The 17,445-nt window shown below is 38.3% G+C and overlaps 1 protein-coding gene across 3 annotated transcripts in view; it reads left to right on the forward strand.

Moving 5' to 3' along the window:
* CUTC (cutC copper transporter) overlaps positions 1 to 17,445 on the forward strand; it is a 54,673-nt gene that overhangs the window by 22,385 nt on the left and 14,843 nt on the right. The window contains exons 8-9 of one of the 3 annotated variants that reach the window (XM_004370023.2): positions 9,745 to 9,850; positions 10,660 to 11,161. In XM_004370023.2, coding sequence (XP_004370080.1) covers positions 9,745 to 9,850; positions 10,660 to 10,774 — 221 coding nt within the window. In that variant the 3' untranslated portion in view covers positions 10,775 to 11,161. Of the gene's footprint in view, positions 1 to 9,744; positions 9,851 to 10,659; positions 14,157 to 17,445 lie in introns of those variants that run through there. The other 2 variants (XM_023740753.1, XM_023740762.1) reach the window with 2 other exon arrangements.

Raw genomic sequence — 17,445 nt, forward strand, 5'->3', positions numbered from 1 at the left:
TGTTGTTTGCTTGATATATTTTTTTCCATCCTTTGAGTTTTAGCTTGTCTGTGTCTTTAAGTCTAAGGTGTGTCTCTTGTAGGCAGCATATAGACAGATCGTGTTTTTTTATCCAATCTGCCACTCTCTGTCTCTTTCTTGGTGCATTTAGTCCATTTACATTCAGCATAATTATTGATAGGTATGAGTTTAGTGCCGTCATTTTGATGTCTTGTTTTTGTGTGTTCATAGTTTCTTTGTTCTGCTTAATTTTCTGTGCTGAGTCGTTTTTCTTCATGTGTTTTCATCTTTTTCATTGTTGTTGATTTTGTGTTTGCTGAGTGTTTATATTTTTCTAGTGTTTTATTTTGACTTGTAAGATTGTTAGTTTCCTTTGTGGTTACCTTAATATTTACCCCTATTTTTCTAAGTTGATACCAGTCTTTTCTTTTTTATTGCCTTGACTTCCTCTCCATATGAAAAATCTGTGTCTACTTTAAGTCCCTCTTTTTTGTTTTAATGTTGTCATTTTTTACGTATTGATATCTATTTCCCTATTTTCAGTGTTTTAGCTTTGATGTATTTTTGTGACTTCCCTATATGAGTCGATATCTGGTTGCTTTGTCCTGTGTTCTAGTCTTGCGTTGTTATCTGACTTTACTGATTTTCTAACTGGAGGACTCCATTTAGTATTTCTTGTGATTTTGGTTTGGTTTTTGCAAATTCCGTAAACTTCTGTTTATCTGGAAATGCCCTAATTTCACCATCATATTTGAGAGACAGTTTTGCTGGATATATAATTCTTGGCTAGCAATTTTTTTCCTTCAAGGCTGTATATGTGTCATCCCATTGCCTTCTTGCCTCCATGGTTTCTGCTGAGTAGTCTTAGCTTATTGTAATTGACTCCCCTTTTATCCCTAGCCGCTCTTAAAATTCTCTTTATCTTTGGTTTTGGCAAGTTTGATTATAATATGTGGTGACTTTCTTTTGGCATCTACCTCATGTGGGGTTCAATGAGCATCTTGGATAGATATCTTCTTATCTTTCCTGGTATCAGGGAAGTTTTCTGTCAACAAATCTTCAACAGTTTTCTCTGTATATTCTGTTATCCCCCCGTTCCAGTACTCCAATCACTCACAGGTTATTTCTCTTGATAGAGTCCCACATAACTCTTAAGAGTTTCTTCATTCTTTTTAATTCTGTTATCTGATTTTTCCTCAAATAAGTTGTTGTCAAATACTTTATCTTCAGTGTCAGTAATTCTGACTTCTACTGCCTCAATTCTGTTCCTATGACTTTCTATTGAATTGTGTAATTCTGAAATTTTATTGTTAATCTTCTAGATTTCTGATTGCTGTCTCTCTATGGATCCTTGCAGCCTGTTAAATTTATCATTATGCTCTTGAATAACTTTTTTTAAGTTCTGCTGCTGCTTTGTCTGTGTGTTCTTTGGATTTCTCTCCGTTTTGTTGAATTTCCTTTCTTATTTCTAGAAGAGTTCTGTGTATTAATCTTTTGTATTCTGCTTCTGGTAATTCCAGAAAATTCTCTTCCTCCAGAAAATTTATTGATTCTTTATTTCGGGAGCTTGCTGAAGCCATCATGGACTGCCTCTTTATGTGATTTGATATTGACTATTGTCTCTGAGCCATCAATAAGTTATTATAATTTTATTTTATGTTTGTTTAGTGTGTCCTAGCTTCTTGTTTTGTTTTGTTTTGATGTGCCCAAATAGGACACTCATGTGCGCTGGTTTGTTTATTGGCACCTTTGAAGCTCTAACGTCCTATTACCAGGTAGTTAGGTCTGTAACTAAGTATGCGTGCCCAGTAGTCCATTAAATTTTCCTGTATGGATTCAGTGCAGGTGTCCAGGCAGTCAGTCACCAAGTGTGTTGTGTAGGCTCTCACCTACAGTCTTAGAGAGGCGTGGGTGATTGGTGTAGGCACAGGAATCTGGCTGTAGTAGGGGGTGACACACTGAGTAAGGCAGGGGGCTGACGGCTGCCCCTGAAAGTCTGAAGGGAAAGCATGTCCCTGTTCCCTAGAGTGAGTAGGTAGGTGAGTTTTGCAGCCAGACTATGAGCACCCTTCTCCGTTGGCTGTAAGGACTGGGGGGCACCACTTATTCTTTGACCCCTGTAGCAGGTGGCTAGGTGACGTGGGTGGGGCCACCAGTCCTCAAGCCCCTGATGCAGACAGGTAAGGTGCCTGCTTAAAGGGCAGAGTAGTGTCAGGTGTCACAAATCTGCCACTTCACAGCTGAAACAGTTGAAGTTAGACTTCAGGTGTTTACCCTGTTGTACTGTGGTAGTGAGGGCTTACGCTGTTGAGATGGGTCCACACAAGTCTATACAGGGTTGGAAGGCACTCAAAGTCTGCAGACCGCTTATGCCTGTGCCTAGGCAAAGGACCTGCACCAACCCTGAGTTCCTGGCTTAGGAGAGCCAGTAGCTTATTTTTTCCCTGTTTGTTAATTTGTTCCCTCTCCAAGGCCAGGAGAATGGGTCAGAGCACCTTATGGGATCTGCTTCCAGCCCAGGGGACTCACAAATCACTGAAGCCGGCTGGACCTGGTGCAGAGCGGGGAGGGAGGAGGTAAATGGGAGAGAGGTATTTCCCAAATGGGTTTTTTTTTTAAATCCCCACAAAAGGCCACATGCATGTACTTATCTTTAGCCACTTGGGTGCTGCTTTTCACTGGTTCGGAGTGTCCAAGCAGAATCTCTGCTGCCGGATCTCTCTTTATGTGGAAACTGCCTCCTGAGTGAGCGAGCAGAGCTGTATGCCTGCCTCACCATGGACCCCGAGCCGATCCAGGCTGAAGGGCTGTGGCTCCTGCTGGGTCAGGTCAGGCAACTCCTTGCTGCTTCCAACCCTTCTCTCTCTCCCCCTGCCACTCAGTCCGATTCCTCAACTTTGCCTTGTTCAGGGCCCCTAGATATTCATATACAATCAAATCACTTGTTTTTTTTCTTGGTTGTAAGAGGGACATGGGAAGCCATCTGACTACTCTGCCATCTTGGCCCCACCTCTATTACTTTTTTTTTTTTTTTTTAATTTTATTGTGCTTTAGGTGAAAGTTTACAGCTCAAGTTAATTTCTCATTCAAAAATTTATACACATATTGTTTTGTGACATTGGTTGCAATCCCCACAATGTGACAGCATGCTTCACCTTTCCACCCCAGGTTCCGTGTGTCCGTTCGTCCAGTTCTTGTCCCTTCCTGCCTTCTCATCTTGCTTTTGGACAGGAGTTGCCCATTTGGTCTTGTATATTTGATTAAACTAAGAAGCACATTCCTCATGTGTGTTATTTTTTGTTTTATAGGGCTGTCTAATTTTTATCTGAAAAATGGGCTTCCGGAATTGTTTCATTTCTGAGTTAGCATAGTGTCCAGGGGCCATAGTCTCAGGGGTTCCTCTAGTCTTTTTCAGAGTAGTAAGTCTGGTCTTTTTTCAGGTATTTGAATTCTAGTCTACATTTTTTCTCCCCTTCTGTCCAGAAATCTCTGTTGTGATCCCTGGCAGAGCGGTCAGTGGTGGTATCCAGGTGCCATCTAGTTCCTCTGGTCTCAGGCTGGTGGAAACTCTAGTTCATGTGGTCCTTTAGTCCTTTGGGCTAATATTTTCCTTGTGTCTTTTGTTTTCTTCATTCTCCTTTGAATGGGACCAATAGATATATCTTAGATGGCTGCTTACAAACTTTTAAGACCCCAGACGCTACTCACCAAAGTGGGATGTAGAACATTTTCTTTATGAACTATGTTATGCCAGTTGACCTAGATGTTCCCCAAGACTCTGGTCCCCAGCCCTCAGCCCCAGTTATTCGGTCCCTCAAAGTGTTTGAATGTGTCTAGGAAACTTCTATGCATTTGCTTTGATCCAGTTGTGCTGACTTCCCCTGTATTATGTGTTGTCCTTCCCTTCACCAAAGTTGACACGTTTCTACTATCTAGTTAGTGATTTCCCCTCTCTCTCCCTCCCCACCCTTGTAACCATCAAAGAATGTTTTTTTCTGTGTGTAAACCTTTTCTTGAATTCTTGTAGTAGTGGTCTCACACAATATTTATCCTTTGTTACTGACTTATTTCACTCAGCATAATGCCCTCCAGATTCATCCGTGTTTGTGAGATGTTTTGAGGATTCATCATAGTTCTTTATCATTGCATAGTATTCCGTTGTGTGTATGTACCATAATTTGTTTATCCATTCATCTGTTTAGGCAGAATAATTTGATCATATGCTCTTGATGATAACCATAAGATTAACTAGATACATAATGGCTCATTAGAAATAAACAGATGGGGCAGTTTTTAAGTAATTAGATAAAGTGGCCTAGAATCAGACAAATACAAAAGGCAATCTTAGTTTTTTCTTTTTATTATTAAATTTATCAAACATATAAAAAAGTGAAAAATAGTATGATGAATACTCATACACCCATCCCTTAGAGTTAACATTTTGCTGCATTTCCTTCATCTTTTTTTCTTGAGGTATTTTAAAGCTAAATTAAAGGTATCATGATACATTATCTCTGAAAAAAAAAGGCGTACTTTTCTGTATAACCACAATACTGTAATCACACCTATCAAAATACTAATTCCCTAATACCACTTAATACTCAGTCTGAACTCACCTTTCTGTAATTGTCCCCAGAATGTTTTCTACAGCCGTGTGTTCAAACCAAGATTCCAATCAAGGAACAAGCATAGCATTTGATTGTTATCTTTCTTAATGTCTTTTTTTTCCCCCAGCAATAAATGATGCCTCCTCAAAAAGTTAAACATAGTGCTACCATTGACCCAGCAATTCTACTATTAGGTATATACCCAAGAGACATAATGTCTTTTAATATAGAAGTTCTCCTTTTCTTTTTCTTCTTTTTAAAAAATGAAATTAAAAGAAACTGGACCACTTGTCCTACAGAGCATCCTATTTTCTGGATTTATCAGATTGTTTACTTTTGATACTGCTTAACTTGTTCTTCTAGTCTCTATATTTCCTATAAACTGGTGGTTAGATCATACGGTTTGATTATATTCTGGTTAAATGTTTTTTGTTAGAATATTTTATGGGTGATTCTGTATACTTTATTTTACATCACATCACAAAGCATGATGTCTGGTCATCTCGTTATCAGTGATGCTAAGAATGGCCATTATAGATGGTGACAGCCAGATAAAAGGCAACTTGTAAAAAGAGACCAAGAAGGAGGATATTATCAGAAATTTAGAAAGGCTTTGACCTGTAGCGAGTCCCTGAAACATGATCAGATAGAAAACATATACTATCTGTCAAATTAAAGCCCTTTATAGGTTAATCAAAGAGCCTTGGCAGCGCAGTGGTTAAGCACTCAGTTGCAAATCAAAAGGTCTGCTGTTTGAACCCACCGGCAGTTCTGCAGGAGAAAAGACCTGGTGATCTGCTCCCATAAAGATGATAGCCTGGGAAACCCTATGGAGCATTCTGCTGTGTCATATAGGCACACAGCAACAATATGTGTTAATCAGGGAAGATTAAAGAGACTTACTGAATCTGATATGTTTCTGCTTAAACTAAATGTATTTTTTTTCACATGGACAACTAATATCTAGACTTCTTGTTGTTGTTCTTAGGTGCCGTGCAGTCAGTTCTGACTCATAGCAATGCTGTGTACAACAGAACAAAACACTGCCCAGTCCAGTGCCATCCTCACAGTCGTTATGCTTGAGCCTATTGTTGCAGCCACTGTGTCAGTCCATCTTGTTGAGGGTCTTCCTCTTTTTCACTGACTCTCTACTTTACCAAACATGATGTCCTTCTCCAGGGACTGGCTCCTCCTGATAGCATGTCCAAAGTATGTGAAACAAAGTCCCACCATCCTTCTAAGGAGCATTCTGGCTGTACTTTTCTAAGACGGATTTGTTCATTCTTCTGGCAATCCACAGTATATTCAGTATTTTTCGCCAGCACCACAATTCAAAGGCATCAGTTCTTCCTCGTTCTTCCTTACTCATTGTCCAGCTTTCGCATGCATATGAGGCAATTGAAAATATCATGGCTTGGTTCAGGGGCACCTTAATCCTCAAAGTGACGTCTTTGCTTTTCAACATTTTAAAGAGGTCTTTTGCAGCAGATTTGCCCAGTGCAGTACATCGTTTGAGTTCTTGGCTGCTGCTTACATGGGCGTTGATTGTGGATCCAAGTAAAATGAAATCCTTGACAACTTTAATGTTTTCTCCATTTATCGTGATGTCACTTATTGGTCCAGTTGTGAGGATTTTTGTTTTCTTTATGTTGAGGTGCAATCCGTACTGAAGGCTGTAGTTTTTGATCTTCATCAGTAAGTGCTTTAAGTCCTCTCACTTTCAGCAAGGAAGGTTGTGTCATCTGCGTATCTCAGGCTGTTGATGAGTCTTCTTTCTATCCTGATGCCGAGTTCTTCTTCATATAGTCCGGCTTCTCTGATTATTTGCTCAGCATACAGACTGTATAAGTATGGTGAAAGGATACAACCCTGACGCACACCTTTTCTGATTTTAAACCATGCAGTATCCCCTTGTTCTGTTCAAACGACTGCCTCTTGGTCTGTGTACAGGTTCCTCATGAGCACAATTAAGTGTTCTGGAATTTTAGTTCTTCGCAGTGTTATCCATAATTTTTTATGATCCACACAGTCGAATGCCTTTGCATAGTCAATAAAACATAGGTAAACATCTTTCTGGTATACTGTGCTTTTAGCCAAGATCCATCTGACATCAGCAGTGTTAACCCTTGTTCCACATCCTCTTCTGAATCTCACTTGAATTTCTGTCAGTTCCCTGTCGATAAACTGCTTTTTTTTTTTTTAATGTCCTCATTCTCAGAGAAGTTTATAAATTTGAACTTCTGCCGAGATTTTTTTTTCGTTTTCTTTTTTTTTATTGATGTAATTAAATGAAGTTTACATTCAAGTTAGTCTCCCATACAGAATTTTTTTTAACATACATTGTTATGAGACCCCAACCGCTCACCCCATTCTGCGACAGCACCCTCCTCCCCTCCACCCCTGATTCCCCATGAACATTCAGCCAGCTCCTAACTCTCTCTGCCTTCCCCTCTAACCTCTGGACAGAAGCCGCCCCTTTGGTCTCTTATATCTACTTGTCTAAGAGGCACATTCTTCACGAGTATCACTTTATATCCCACAGTCCAGTCCAATCCCTGTCTGAAGAGTTGGCCTTGGAAATTGTTTTAGTTCTGGGGTGATGGAGAGACCAGGGGCCATGTTCTCCGGGGCATAGAATGATCTTCAGAAAAATTTTACTTGTGTGTGATATTAGTGGTATTGTTCGATAATTTCCACATTCTGTTGGATCACGTTTCTTTGGAATGGGCACAAATACGGATCTCTTCTAGTCAGTTGGCCAGAAAACTGTCTTCCAGATTTCTTGGCATAGACGAGTGAGCACCTCTGGTGCTGCATCTGTTTGTTGAAACATCTTAATTGGTATTCTGTCAATTCCTGGAACCTTGTTTTTCACCATTCCCTTCAGTGCAGCTGGACTTCTTCCTTCATTACCATTGGTTCTTGATCATATGCTACCTCCTGAAATGGTTGAACGTCAATGAATTCTTTTTGGTACGGTGACTCTGTCCATTCCATCTTCTTTTGATGCCTCCTGTGTTGTTCAATATTTTCCCCATAGAGTCCTTCAATATTTCAACTCAAGGCTTGAATTTTTTCTTCAGGTTCTTTCAGCTTGAGAAATGTTGACTGTGTTCTTCCCTTTTGGTTTTCTAACTCCAGGTCTTTGCATATTTCATTTTAACACTTTGTCTCCTTGAGCCTCCCTTTGAAATCTTCTGTTCAGCTCTTTTACTTCATCATTTCTTGACTTCACTGTTGTTACTCGACATTCAAGAGCAAGTGTCAGAGTCTTTTCTGACAGCCATTTTGGTCTTTTCTTTCCTGTCTTTTTAATGACCTTTTGCTTTCTTTGTGTATGATGTCCTTGATGTGATTCCACAGCTCGTCTGGTCTTTGGTCATTAGTGTTCAGTGCGTCAAATCTATTCTTGAGATGGTCTCTAAATTCAGACTTAGACAGTGTTAATTTTAAGAGTGTCTTTACTTAATATGTAGCTGTTAAGTTATCTGCTCTATATAAGGCATTACTGTGGATACAGAGTTACACAAGAAACTTACTTCCCCAAAGGCTTACATTCTTAGGTGGGATAATGTTATGTACAAAAATATTTGTGATTGATTTGTTTAACAAACCTTACCTAGAAAATGCTAATTATATGCCAGGTTCTGTGACAGATGTGAAAATACAGAAATGAATATGAAGTAATCCTTTTATTTGAGGCATTCACAGAATAGACTTGTAAACAGATCATTACAATTTCTGGTAAATATGTACCAGCAAGTAAAAAATCCCTAGGCAAGTCAACCTGAATGCCTAATGTGTGCTTATCATTGGAAAATATAAAGATGAATACAACATAGTAGTTGCTGTCTAGGAGCTTTCATAATGAAGCTTGCAACATACTTAGGCTCCAGTTTCCTTATGTATAAAGAGAGGATATTGAACTAGTTGTTCTCTGTGGTCCCTTTTAACTCTTAAGCTGTATTAGTCTGTGTTTGGAAAATGTATTACCTATATACTAAAGTTGCTGATAACTGAGTAACGTGTTTCAGTGGCCATATGTTTTGTTTTTCATTACAAGGAAATAACGTATTTGTCTCTTACTTTAATCCTTACGATATGCTTGAGAGGTAGGCAGTATTACCTCTCTTATTGGTGAAAAAATAGAGGCTCAGTGAATTTAAATAATTTATCTAAGATTACTCAGCTGTGAAGAGCTACAATGGTGGAGCCAGGATTCCAGTCTAAATCTGCTTTAACAGTCTGTGTTCTTTCTACTTCTTAAGGCCAGTGATATTACTGAACCATTGAGAAAAAAAAAGCCAACTTAATGAGTCTGAAGAATGTGTAAAGACAGGTTACTTCAGCAACTTGAATAGCCTGGAAATAGAAAGTAAATATCTAAGTGATCATTCAAAAATATTTACTGAGTACATCCTATATACTAGATGAGAAGGGTATGAAGATGAATAAAGGAATTTCATATTTATCATCTATTATTCTCATTCAGAATATGATTCTTTATATCTAAATACTTGAGCATTTAACAGCATATGAATTTTTCATCAAAACAAATGAGCCATCATAAAATACTTGACTAAGCGGTTTTAATAAAGTAGAATCAGATTCTTCTGTGAAATGAAATAAAAAATTGGTACTATACAGTAATGCATAATCTATATAATGCCTTACATTATTCCCATTTCCAAGGAGGTCAGCATACTTTTTGAATCCTGGGCCTCCAGAGTTCTCCCTTTCAGACACTTCTGTCTGAGGTTGTGCTTTTAGAGCTTCTTCCTCAAGCCTATTTTTACCTTTTGTTTGAATTTGATTTTTGCTTTAATTGAGGGGAGAGCAGAGATGGAGCACTCAATGATTGAATCCTTGCCACAGAATAATTTTTTAGATTTATAGTCAGTAGCATATAGCATTATTATATAAACCAGTAGACATACAAGATTCTGTCATACAGGTTCTATGACCTTAACAGTTCTCCAGAATCTTTAGTCTATGCTTTTAGCATTCTTTTCTAATCTCATTCTAGCTTAGTAGGGAGATTGTAATTCTTGAATTAATGAGAAATTTCAGTAGAGCAAGCAGTCATTAAGTTTTGTGAAAAATTGTATTCTACTTATTGTATTATTCTTTCCCACAGGGGGTGGCATAACTGACAGAAATTTGCAAAGGATCCTTGAGGGTTCAGGTGCTACAGAATTCCACTGTTCTGCTCGGTCTGCCAGAGACTCAGGAATGAAGTTCCGGTAAAAATGTGTTCTTTGACTCATAGAAGAAGGCCTGAAATTAATCTTTACTTCCGCAAATAGGAAAACCTTAGTTAATGGCATGATTAGTGAATAGAATGTTGTGATTAGTACCGTAAGTATTGCAGTCATTTTTGCAGTTGAAAAACATTTCTAAAATGCTTCTTGTCTTGCCTTAAATAAGCACTTTTCTGAACATAGCTGAACCTCTGTATCCTTAAGGCATTGCTGAACTTAGACCAATTAATAGTAAGTTTTAATTCAGCAGCTGAGCTTCAAATGAGTCAAATATGCATGTGTGCCCATTCACTTGTGCTTTCCTTTAGCAAACGTAAAAACTGTGGTATAAGGATAGAAGAGTCAAAGTCATTTTATCCCTTCTAACTTTAATACTTAGTCTTCCCTTCCCTTTGCTCTCTATTTTCAGTTCTTTTGAAATTATATCACCACCAAGGAATTATAACTATTATGTGTTTTTTAGTATAGTTTATAGAATCCCTATAATTTAATAGTTGGTAGATGATTATTTTTATTTATAGGTTAGAAAAAAACAAGATGTAAAAGAAGCAAGAGCCTTAAAACTTATATTTCCAGATAGAAAATCAAGTATACTGTCTGGTAGATTTGGCTACTAGATGTTTCAGGTAGTGAAAATTGTGGAATATGGTAGTTCCCAGGGTCCTTGATCTACCCTTGCTGTTAGCTGTGAACTAGCCTATTAAACGAAGTACCACTAGGAAGGCTCATTTAGTGAGAGCCTCTCCTAACAGCTTGTGTAATTATTTGTTCCTTTGTTATTCCTGTTGCAGAAACTTCTGTGTTTCCATGGGAGCCTCACTTTCTAACTCAGAATATTCTCTAAAGGTAACAGATGTGACCAAAGTAAGGACTTTGAATGCTATTGCAAAGAATAGCTTGGTGTAGCCAGACCGCTCTGAGCGACATGGATATTACAGGATGAAGGTAGAAGTATTGTCTACAACTCTCTGTGATACAGCTTTAACCTTCTTTTCTGGCCAGGACAGTCACAGTCTTTGTTTTAAGTCTCACATGGCCATGGAGAACATTTCCAAAGGAGAAAAAGAACTTGAAACAGCTATAGTCACTTCCTTTGCTTAGTCTTGCCAGCCATCTCTGTCTTCACGGTTAAATGTGATCTGTGCTTCTTCTACAGATAGGTTTAGTCTGTTGGTGATGGAATTAGTTGGTGAACTGGAAAAATTCAACAGCAAAGTATGAATTCAGAGTGTGACTTAAAGATCAATTCAATAGTAGTATTTTGCTTTTTTGTTTGTAAAATAAAAATTTCCATTCTCTTTTGGTTTAGTCTGTTATTCTTACCTTAAGTAGTCTGTTGCCAAGTATAAAAGGGATGATTTTGTTTTTTTCCTTCATTTTCTCTTTTTATTATATATTAATTAGATATGTGATCCTGGGCAAGATGCTGAGGGTATGATAGTAAAACGGTACAGTGTAAAAATCCCCAGACGTGGGAAGCAGGATGTAAAAGTTACTAGACTTATAAAGGAAGACGTGATCTCTGGAGTTCATAGGTTACTTCTGCCTCTGATCCAAGATAGAGAAATGGCTTAACCATAAGGTCCATCTGACAGTCTAGACCTATACTAAAAACTGGGGAGGTTAGGGAAGTCATCAAAGTAGTCACTTCTACCTTTTAACTGAGGCCACAGATAGGGAGGATAGATTCTAGTGATGAAACATGCTTTTCCTATAAGCAGGTCCCAAATGGTTAAGTTCATCATTAGCTTTATCTGTTACTTTCATATTTATAACCTCATTTTATACTAACAACACACTGTTAATAGAACTGTGAGAGTATCTGAAGCACAATATAAAGAGCTTGTCCTTGGTCAGGAAGCTAGTTAATCGAGCTTCTGTGAATAGCATGCACAGATTTGGGTACTAATGGATGTAGATACGAAGGGCCTTACCTTATTTAAATGTGTCCGCCCCCAACACCTTGAAATCTTAGTTTCTTTTCTTATTTTTTCAAGTACAATTTCAACGTAGATATTTGCTAAGTAGTTTATGAAAATACGAGAAGCAAACTGTTTTAAAACTAATAATAACCTTAGTAATGTCCTTTCTTGCTTGTTGAGACTTACTAAAGGTAATAAACATTCCAAAAAACAGTTTTCACTATTGGTTTTGAAATCCAGATACAAATACATAAGCAAAACATAAATGCACACATATCATATTTAGTCTTTTGGCCTAACTCTTCCTCATGCTTGGACTTCACTGTATGAACCTCCTAAGAGCTGGCTATGGTATCATCCCTGTTTTATTTAAACAGATTAGCTAGGGACCTGAAGCGTGGTGTGAATTGCTCAAGGTTTAACAACAAGTTAATGTTGTTATGAAACTTGAACACTAGACTCCTAATCTCCAACCTTTCTGCTTGTTAATGGCACGAGGTTGGGAACCAAACTAGGGTGAGGTGCTGAGGTGGACAAAAGTTGTAAATAACTCCAAACTGTAGTTAAAACTAAATAAGTCAAAATGTGGCATAAAATGGATTTCATGTGACCTTATTTTGGTTAAAATTAAATACAGTATTTAGGAACACAGCATTATATAAACATCATCCAAAAGTGCAGGAAGAGTACAGGTTTTACAAGGTATCTAAATGCTAAAATAGGACTATCCATAGCATTTCTTGCCTTCTGAAGAGAACTCTTTGTTTATATTTCTCAATCTCTGAAGATTTCTTGGTATTATAAGTTCAACATCTGGAGGGGAAAATTGGAAGAAGCCAGAGAGGCTATGTGATTTACTTTGGAAACGGCATAGAGCTACTTTGGGAGGAAGAGAAGAGATCTAGAAGGTCAGATAGCGGTAGGGAAGTGAGATGGGTGAGCCTAAGTGGGCTGGGGCCTTTTGGGAAAGGGAATGAAGGAGTTTGGTGATACGAGAACTTTGGAGAGAATGGTAAAGAGATTTTAGGAAGATTTGCTCTTGGTTTAGGCAGTGAATATTAAATGCTGTAATTCTCTTTGCCATCTCTGCAATATACTTCAATAAAATTTAATAGTATTTGCAAGAATTTTGGAGTTTGATACTGTGTTGAAAAGTAAGCATGAAGTCTATATTCCATTGTATAAGAACAGTTTAGAAATCAAAAGGACATTGCAGAGATCTCTCTAAAAATGGCTAAGGATATTTTTTTTACAGTAAAGTTTTTATTACCTGTTTCTTAGTGGAGCTACTTTTTTTCCCCAAATACTAGGGAGAAGCCTATGTAACATCGGCTTGCTAATTAGCTAATTATTCTCTCTTCTTTCTAAGTAGTCCAGCTGACTAAAATGTGATTAGGAAGGCATGATATTTTTTACAAACCAGCTATTCTCTGTCACTGTCTGTCATTCTTTTGTCTTCCAGGAAACACAAAATATCCTCATTCATCATTTCCAGTTTGCTTGGGACTTTCTTGGTTTTAGCATTGAAAGTCCAATGTTCCTGGAAGCCTCTCAGTCCTGGACAAACTGGGAAGGTTTGTCACCTTACCAGCTCAGTAAAATGATCTTTTTCCCTCTTCCTTTGTTCCTCACCTCCCTGCCTTAATTCTGGCAAACCTAAATTAGGAGAGGAGGAATTGAGGAACAAAGGAAAAACAAAAAAGGAGAGACGCTTTTCTCTCTGGCAGTAGCTGGTCCCTGAACCAAGAAAAGGGAGAGACTTTAAATGGATGTGGTTTCTTTTTGGGGTGATAAAAATCTTCTAAAACTGATTGTGGTGTTGGCTGCACAACTCTGTGATTAGACTAAAAACCATTGAATTACACACTTTAAATGGGCAAATTACATCTTAATAAAGCTGATACAAAAAAAATTGGATGTGAGAGAGAAGTTTTACATTACATTGGCCTGGACCTTCTAATACCTGAAAGTGATGAAAAAGCTATAGGAGAAGAAAACCCAAGACTCAGAGAAGGAACCAGTCTATAGGACTAATTGTCTACATGAACTACAGCTTCCTCTACCCTGAGACCAGAATATGATATGGTGTGGATAGGAGTCCTGAAACTGTTGCAACCATCTCACCACCTATTTGAGAGTAAAGCTGACAACAAAAGAGAGCAGAGTCAAAGATTAGAGAGAAATGGAACAGAGCCAATCTAATAAATCAGTCTTGAGAACTATACTACCTTTGAGCTTTGGGCCATCAGAACCAATAAGTATCTTCATTCAAGCCACCATGAGTTGGGTCCTAATATGATTGGCTACCACTCATCTGTCAATTTGTTGTACTGTCGTGGTTTGTGTGTTGTTATGATACTCTAAGCTATGCCACTGGTATTTCAAATACTGGCAGGGTCACCCATGGCGAACAGGTTTCATTAGCGCTTTCAGACTAAGACTAGGAAGAAAGGCCTGGTGATCTTCTGAAAATTAGCCAACAAAAACCCTATGGATCATAACAAAATATTGTCAGATACAGTGCTGGAAGATGAGCACCCTAAGTTAGAAGATACTCAAAATACACAGTGGCTGCAGCAATGGACTCAAGCATATCAATGATTTTGAAGATGGCGCACGACTAGGCAACATTTTGTTCTGTTGCCATGAGTCGGAGCTGACTCAATGGCAACTAACAACAACATGATTGGAGAATGAGTCGATTTTTCTGCTAGCAGTTGCTGCCTTCCTGAGTAGGGGTTAAGAATCTTCCAAAGCTGTGTGCAATATGACAGATGCAAGAGAAATCCTATCTTAGACAGTCATACTAGAAAGTCACTTGGTTTGAACTCGGTGCCTCTAACCTCCTTACAGCTTGCTTAAGTTAGTCAGAGTTCAACCAACATCAGAGACATCTATCACAGAGAATGCACTTTATACTTTGATACCGCTTAATTGTCAATTATAGTTTCTCTGAAGATAGGGCCCCTATGAATAAGTCATCCTGTTCGGAGATCTTTTAACCATTCATAAGGGTCTACTCACAAGATACCAAAGAGATGGCCCTTCCCTTCTTTATAGGCCAAAGAGGGACAGAATCTCTCAGATGAACCATATAATACATTTCCTTTCTCACTTCAAGAATCAGATCCCAAGCTAAAGTTTAAGATTATGAGAATAACATTTTTATTTATTTAGCCCGTATCCATATGCCCAGCACAGTACTTGCTGCTCTATGGATGCAACCTCCACAGTTAAAGGACTTAACATTGAAATTATATGATTGAAATTATATATATTTAAATAAGCTATGGGCCTCTTTTACTTCAAACACCTTTTGCAAATTACCTCGTGGCAATCCCTCTGATATATCCCTAAATAACAAGAAAAAATGTCAAGTGCTAATTAAAAGCGCTTTCCCAAAATTTCTAGATGTATGTGTGAATATATGTAAACGCACAGAAAAATACATATTTCACAGTCTCGCAGTAGGCTTACAGATACTTGTTCAGCAAATTTTCTTGGGCTCGCTAATTAGGCCATTTTCATGTTCTTAATTCACAAAACTCTGTCTAGAATAATGACAGTCCAGCCATAGGTTGTAAGAGTACATTTGATACTATGAGCTTAAACAACTTCATAGTTAAAAGGCCAACATTTGTCATAATAGCACTTTCCCTTACTGTGGTAAGAATAAACTCAGCTTTATCTTATCAACAGGTTGTTTTGATGATATTTTCAGGGAGCCAGCATTCTCTAGCATTTGACATCTTACACATATTTTTTAGTATATTTCCTTCACTCGTTTGGTTTTCCTGAAAGCAACCACTATTAACAATTTCTTGTGTGTCTTTCCACAGTCTTTTTAAATTGTGGTAAGTATATATATATATAAAACAGCATTTGCCATTTCAACATTTTTTACGTGTTCATTAAATTGACATTAATTACGTTTATCATGTTGCCTTGCACAATTTTTTGTTGTGCTTTAAGTGAAAGTTTACAATTCAAGTTAGTCTCTCATACAAAAATTTATACATTGTTATGTGACCCTAATTGCTCTCCCTATACTATGACAGCACACTCCGCCTTTCTACCCCTGATTTCCTGTGTCCACTCAACCAGCTCCTGACTCTCTCTGCCTTCTCATCTCACCTCCAGACAGGAGCTGCGCATTTAGTCTCATGTATCTACTTGAGCTAAGAAGCACACTCTTCACGAGTATCATTTTATGTCCCATAGTCCAGTCTAATTTTTGTCTGAAGAGTTGGCCTTGGGAATGGTTTTAGTTTGGGGCTAAGAGTCTGGGGGCCATGTGTCCGGGGTCCCTCCAGTCTCAATCAAACCATTAAGTCTGGTGTTTTTACTAGAATTTGAGTTCTGCACCCTACTTTTCTCCTGCTCTGGCAGGGACTCTGTTGTGTTCCCTGTCAGGGTGGTCGTTGGTGGTAGCTGGGCACCATCTAGTTCTTCTGGTCTCAGGCTGATGAAGTCTCTGGTTTATGTGGCCCTTTCCGTCTCTTAGGCTAATACTTTCCTTGTGTCTTTGGTGTTCTTCATTCTTCTTTACTCCAGATGAGTTGGGGCCAATTGATGCATCTTAAATGGCTGCTCGCAAGCTTTTAAGACCCCAGACACCACTCACCAAAGTGGGATGCAGAACATTTTCTTAATAAGCTTTGTTATGCCGATTGACCTAGATGTCCCCTGAAACCATGGTCCCCAGACCCCTGCCCCTGCTACTGTGTCCCTCAAAGTGTTTGGTTGTATTCAGGGAACTTCTTAGCTTTGGTTTAGTCCAGTTGTGCTGACTTCCTCTGTAGTGTGTGTTGTTCTTCCCTTCACCTAAGATAATTCTTGTCTACTTTCTAGTTAGTGAATACCCCTCTCCCTGCCTCCCTACCCTCCTGACCATCAAAGAGTGTTGTCTTCTGTGTTTAAACCTTTTCTTGGGTTCTTATAATACTGGTCTTGTACAATATTTGTCCTTTCATGACTGACTAAGTTCACTCAGTATGCCTTCCAGATTCCTCCATGTTATAAGGTGTTTCACGGATTCATCGTCGTTCTTTATTGTTGCATAGTATTCCATTGTGTGAATATACCATAATTTGTTTATCCCTTTGTCCGTTGATGGGCACCTGGGTTGTTTCCATCTTTTTGCTATCGTGAACAGTGCTGCAATGAATATGGGTGTGCATATATCTATTCGTGTGATGGCTCCTGTTTCTCTAGGATATATTCTAAGGAGCAGGATTGGTGGATGATATGGTATTCTATTTCTAGTTTTTTAAGGAAGTGCCAAATTGATTTCCAAAGTGGTTTTACCATTTTATGTTCCCACCAACAGTGTATAAGTGTTCCAGTCTCTCCACAGCCTCTCCAACATTTATTATTTTGTGATGATTGTATTAATGCTAGCCTTGTTGGGGTGAGATGGTATTTCATTGTAGTTTTGATTTGTATTTCTCTAATGGCTAATGATCGTGAGCATTTCTTCATTTGTCTGTTAGCTGCTTGAATATCTTCTTTGGTGAAGTGCCTGTTCATATCCTTTGCCCATTTTTTAAATGGGTTATTTGTCTTTTTGTTGTTGAGATTTTGCAGTAGATTTTAGAGATTAGATGCTGATCAGATTTGTCATAGCCAAAAATTTTTTCCCAGTCTGTAGGTTGT

The sequence above is a fragment of the Trichechus manatus genome, unplaced genomic scaffold (genome assembly GCF_000243295.1).
Source record: "Trichechus manatus latirostris isolate Lorelei unplaced genomic scaffold, TriManLat1.0 scaffold00007, whole genome shotgun sequence".
Classification (NCBI taxonomy): domain Eukaryota; kingdom Metazoa; phylum Chordata; class Mammalia; order Sirenia; family Trichechidae; genus Trichechus; species Trichechus manatus.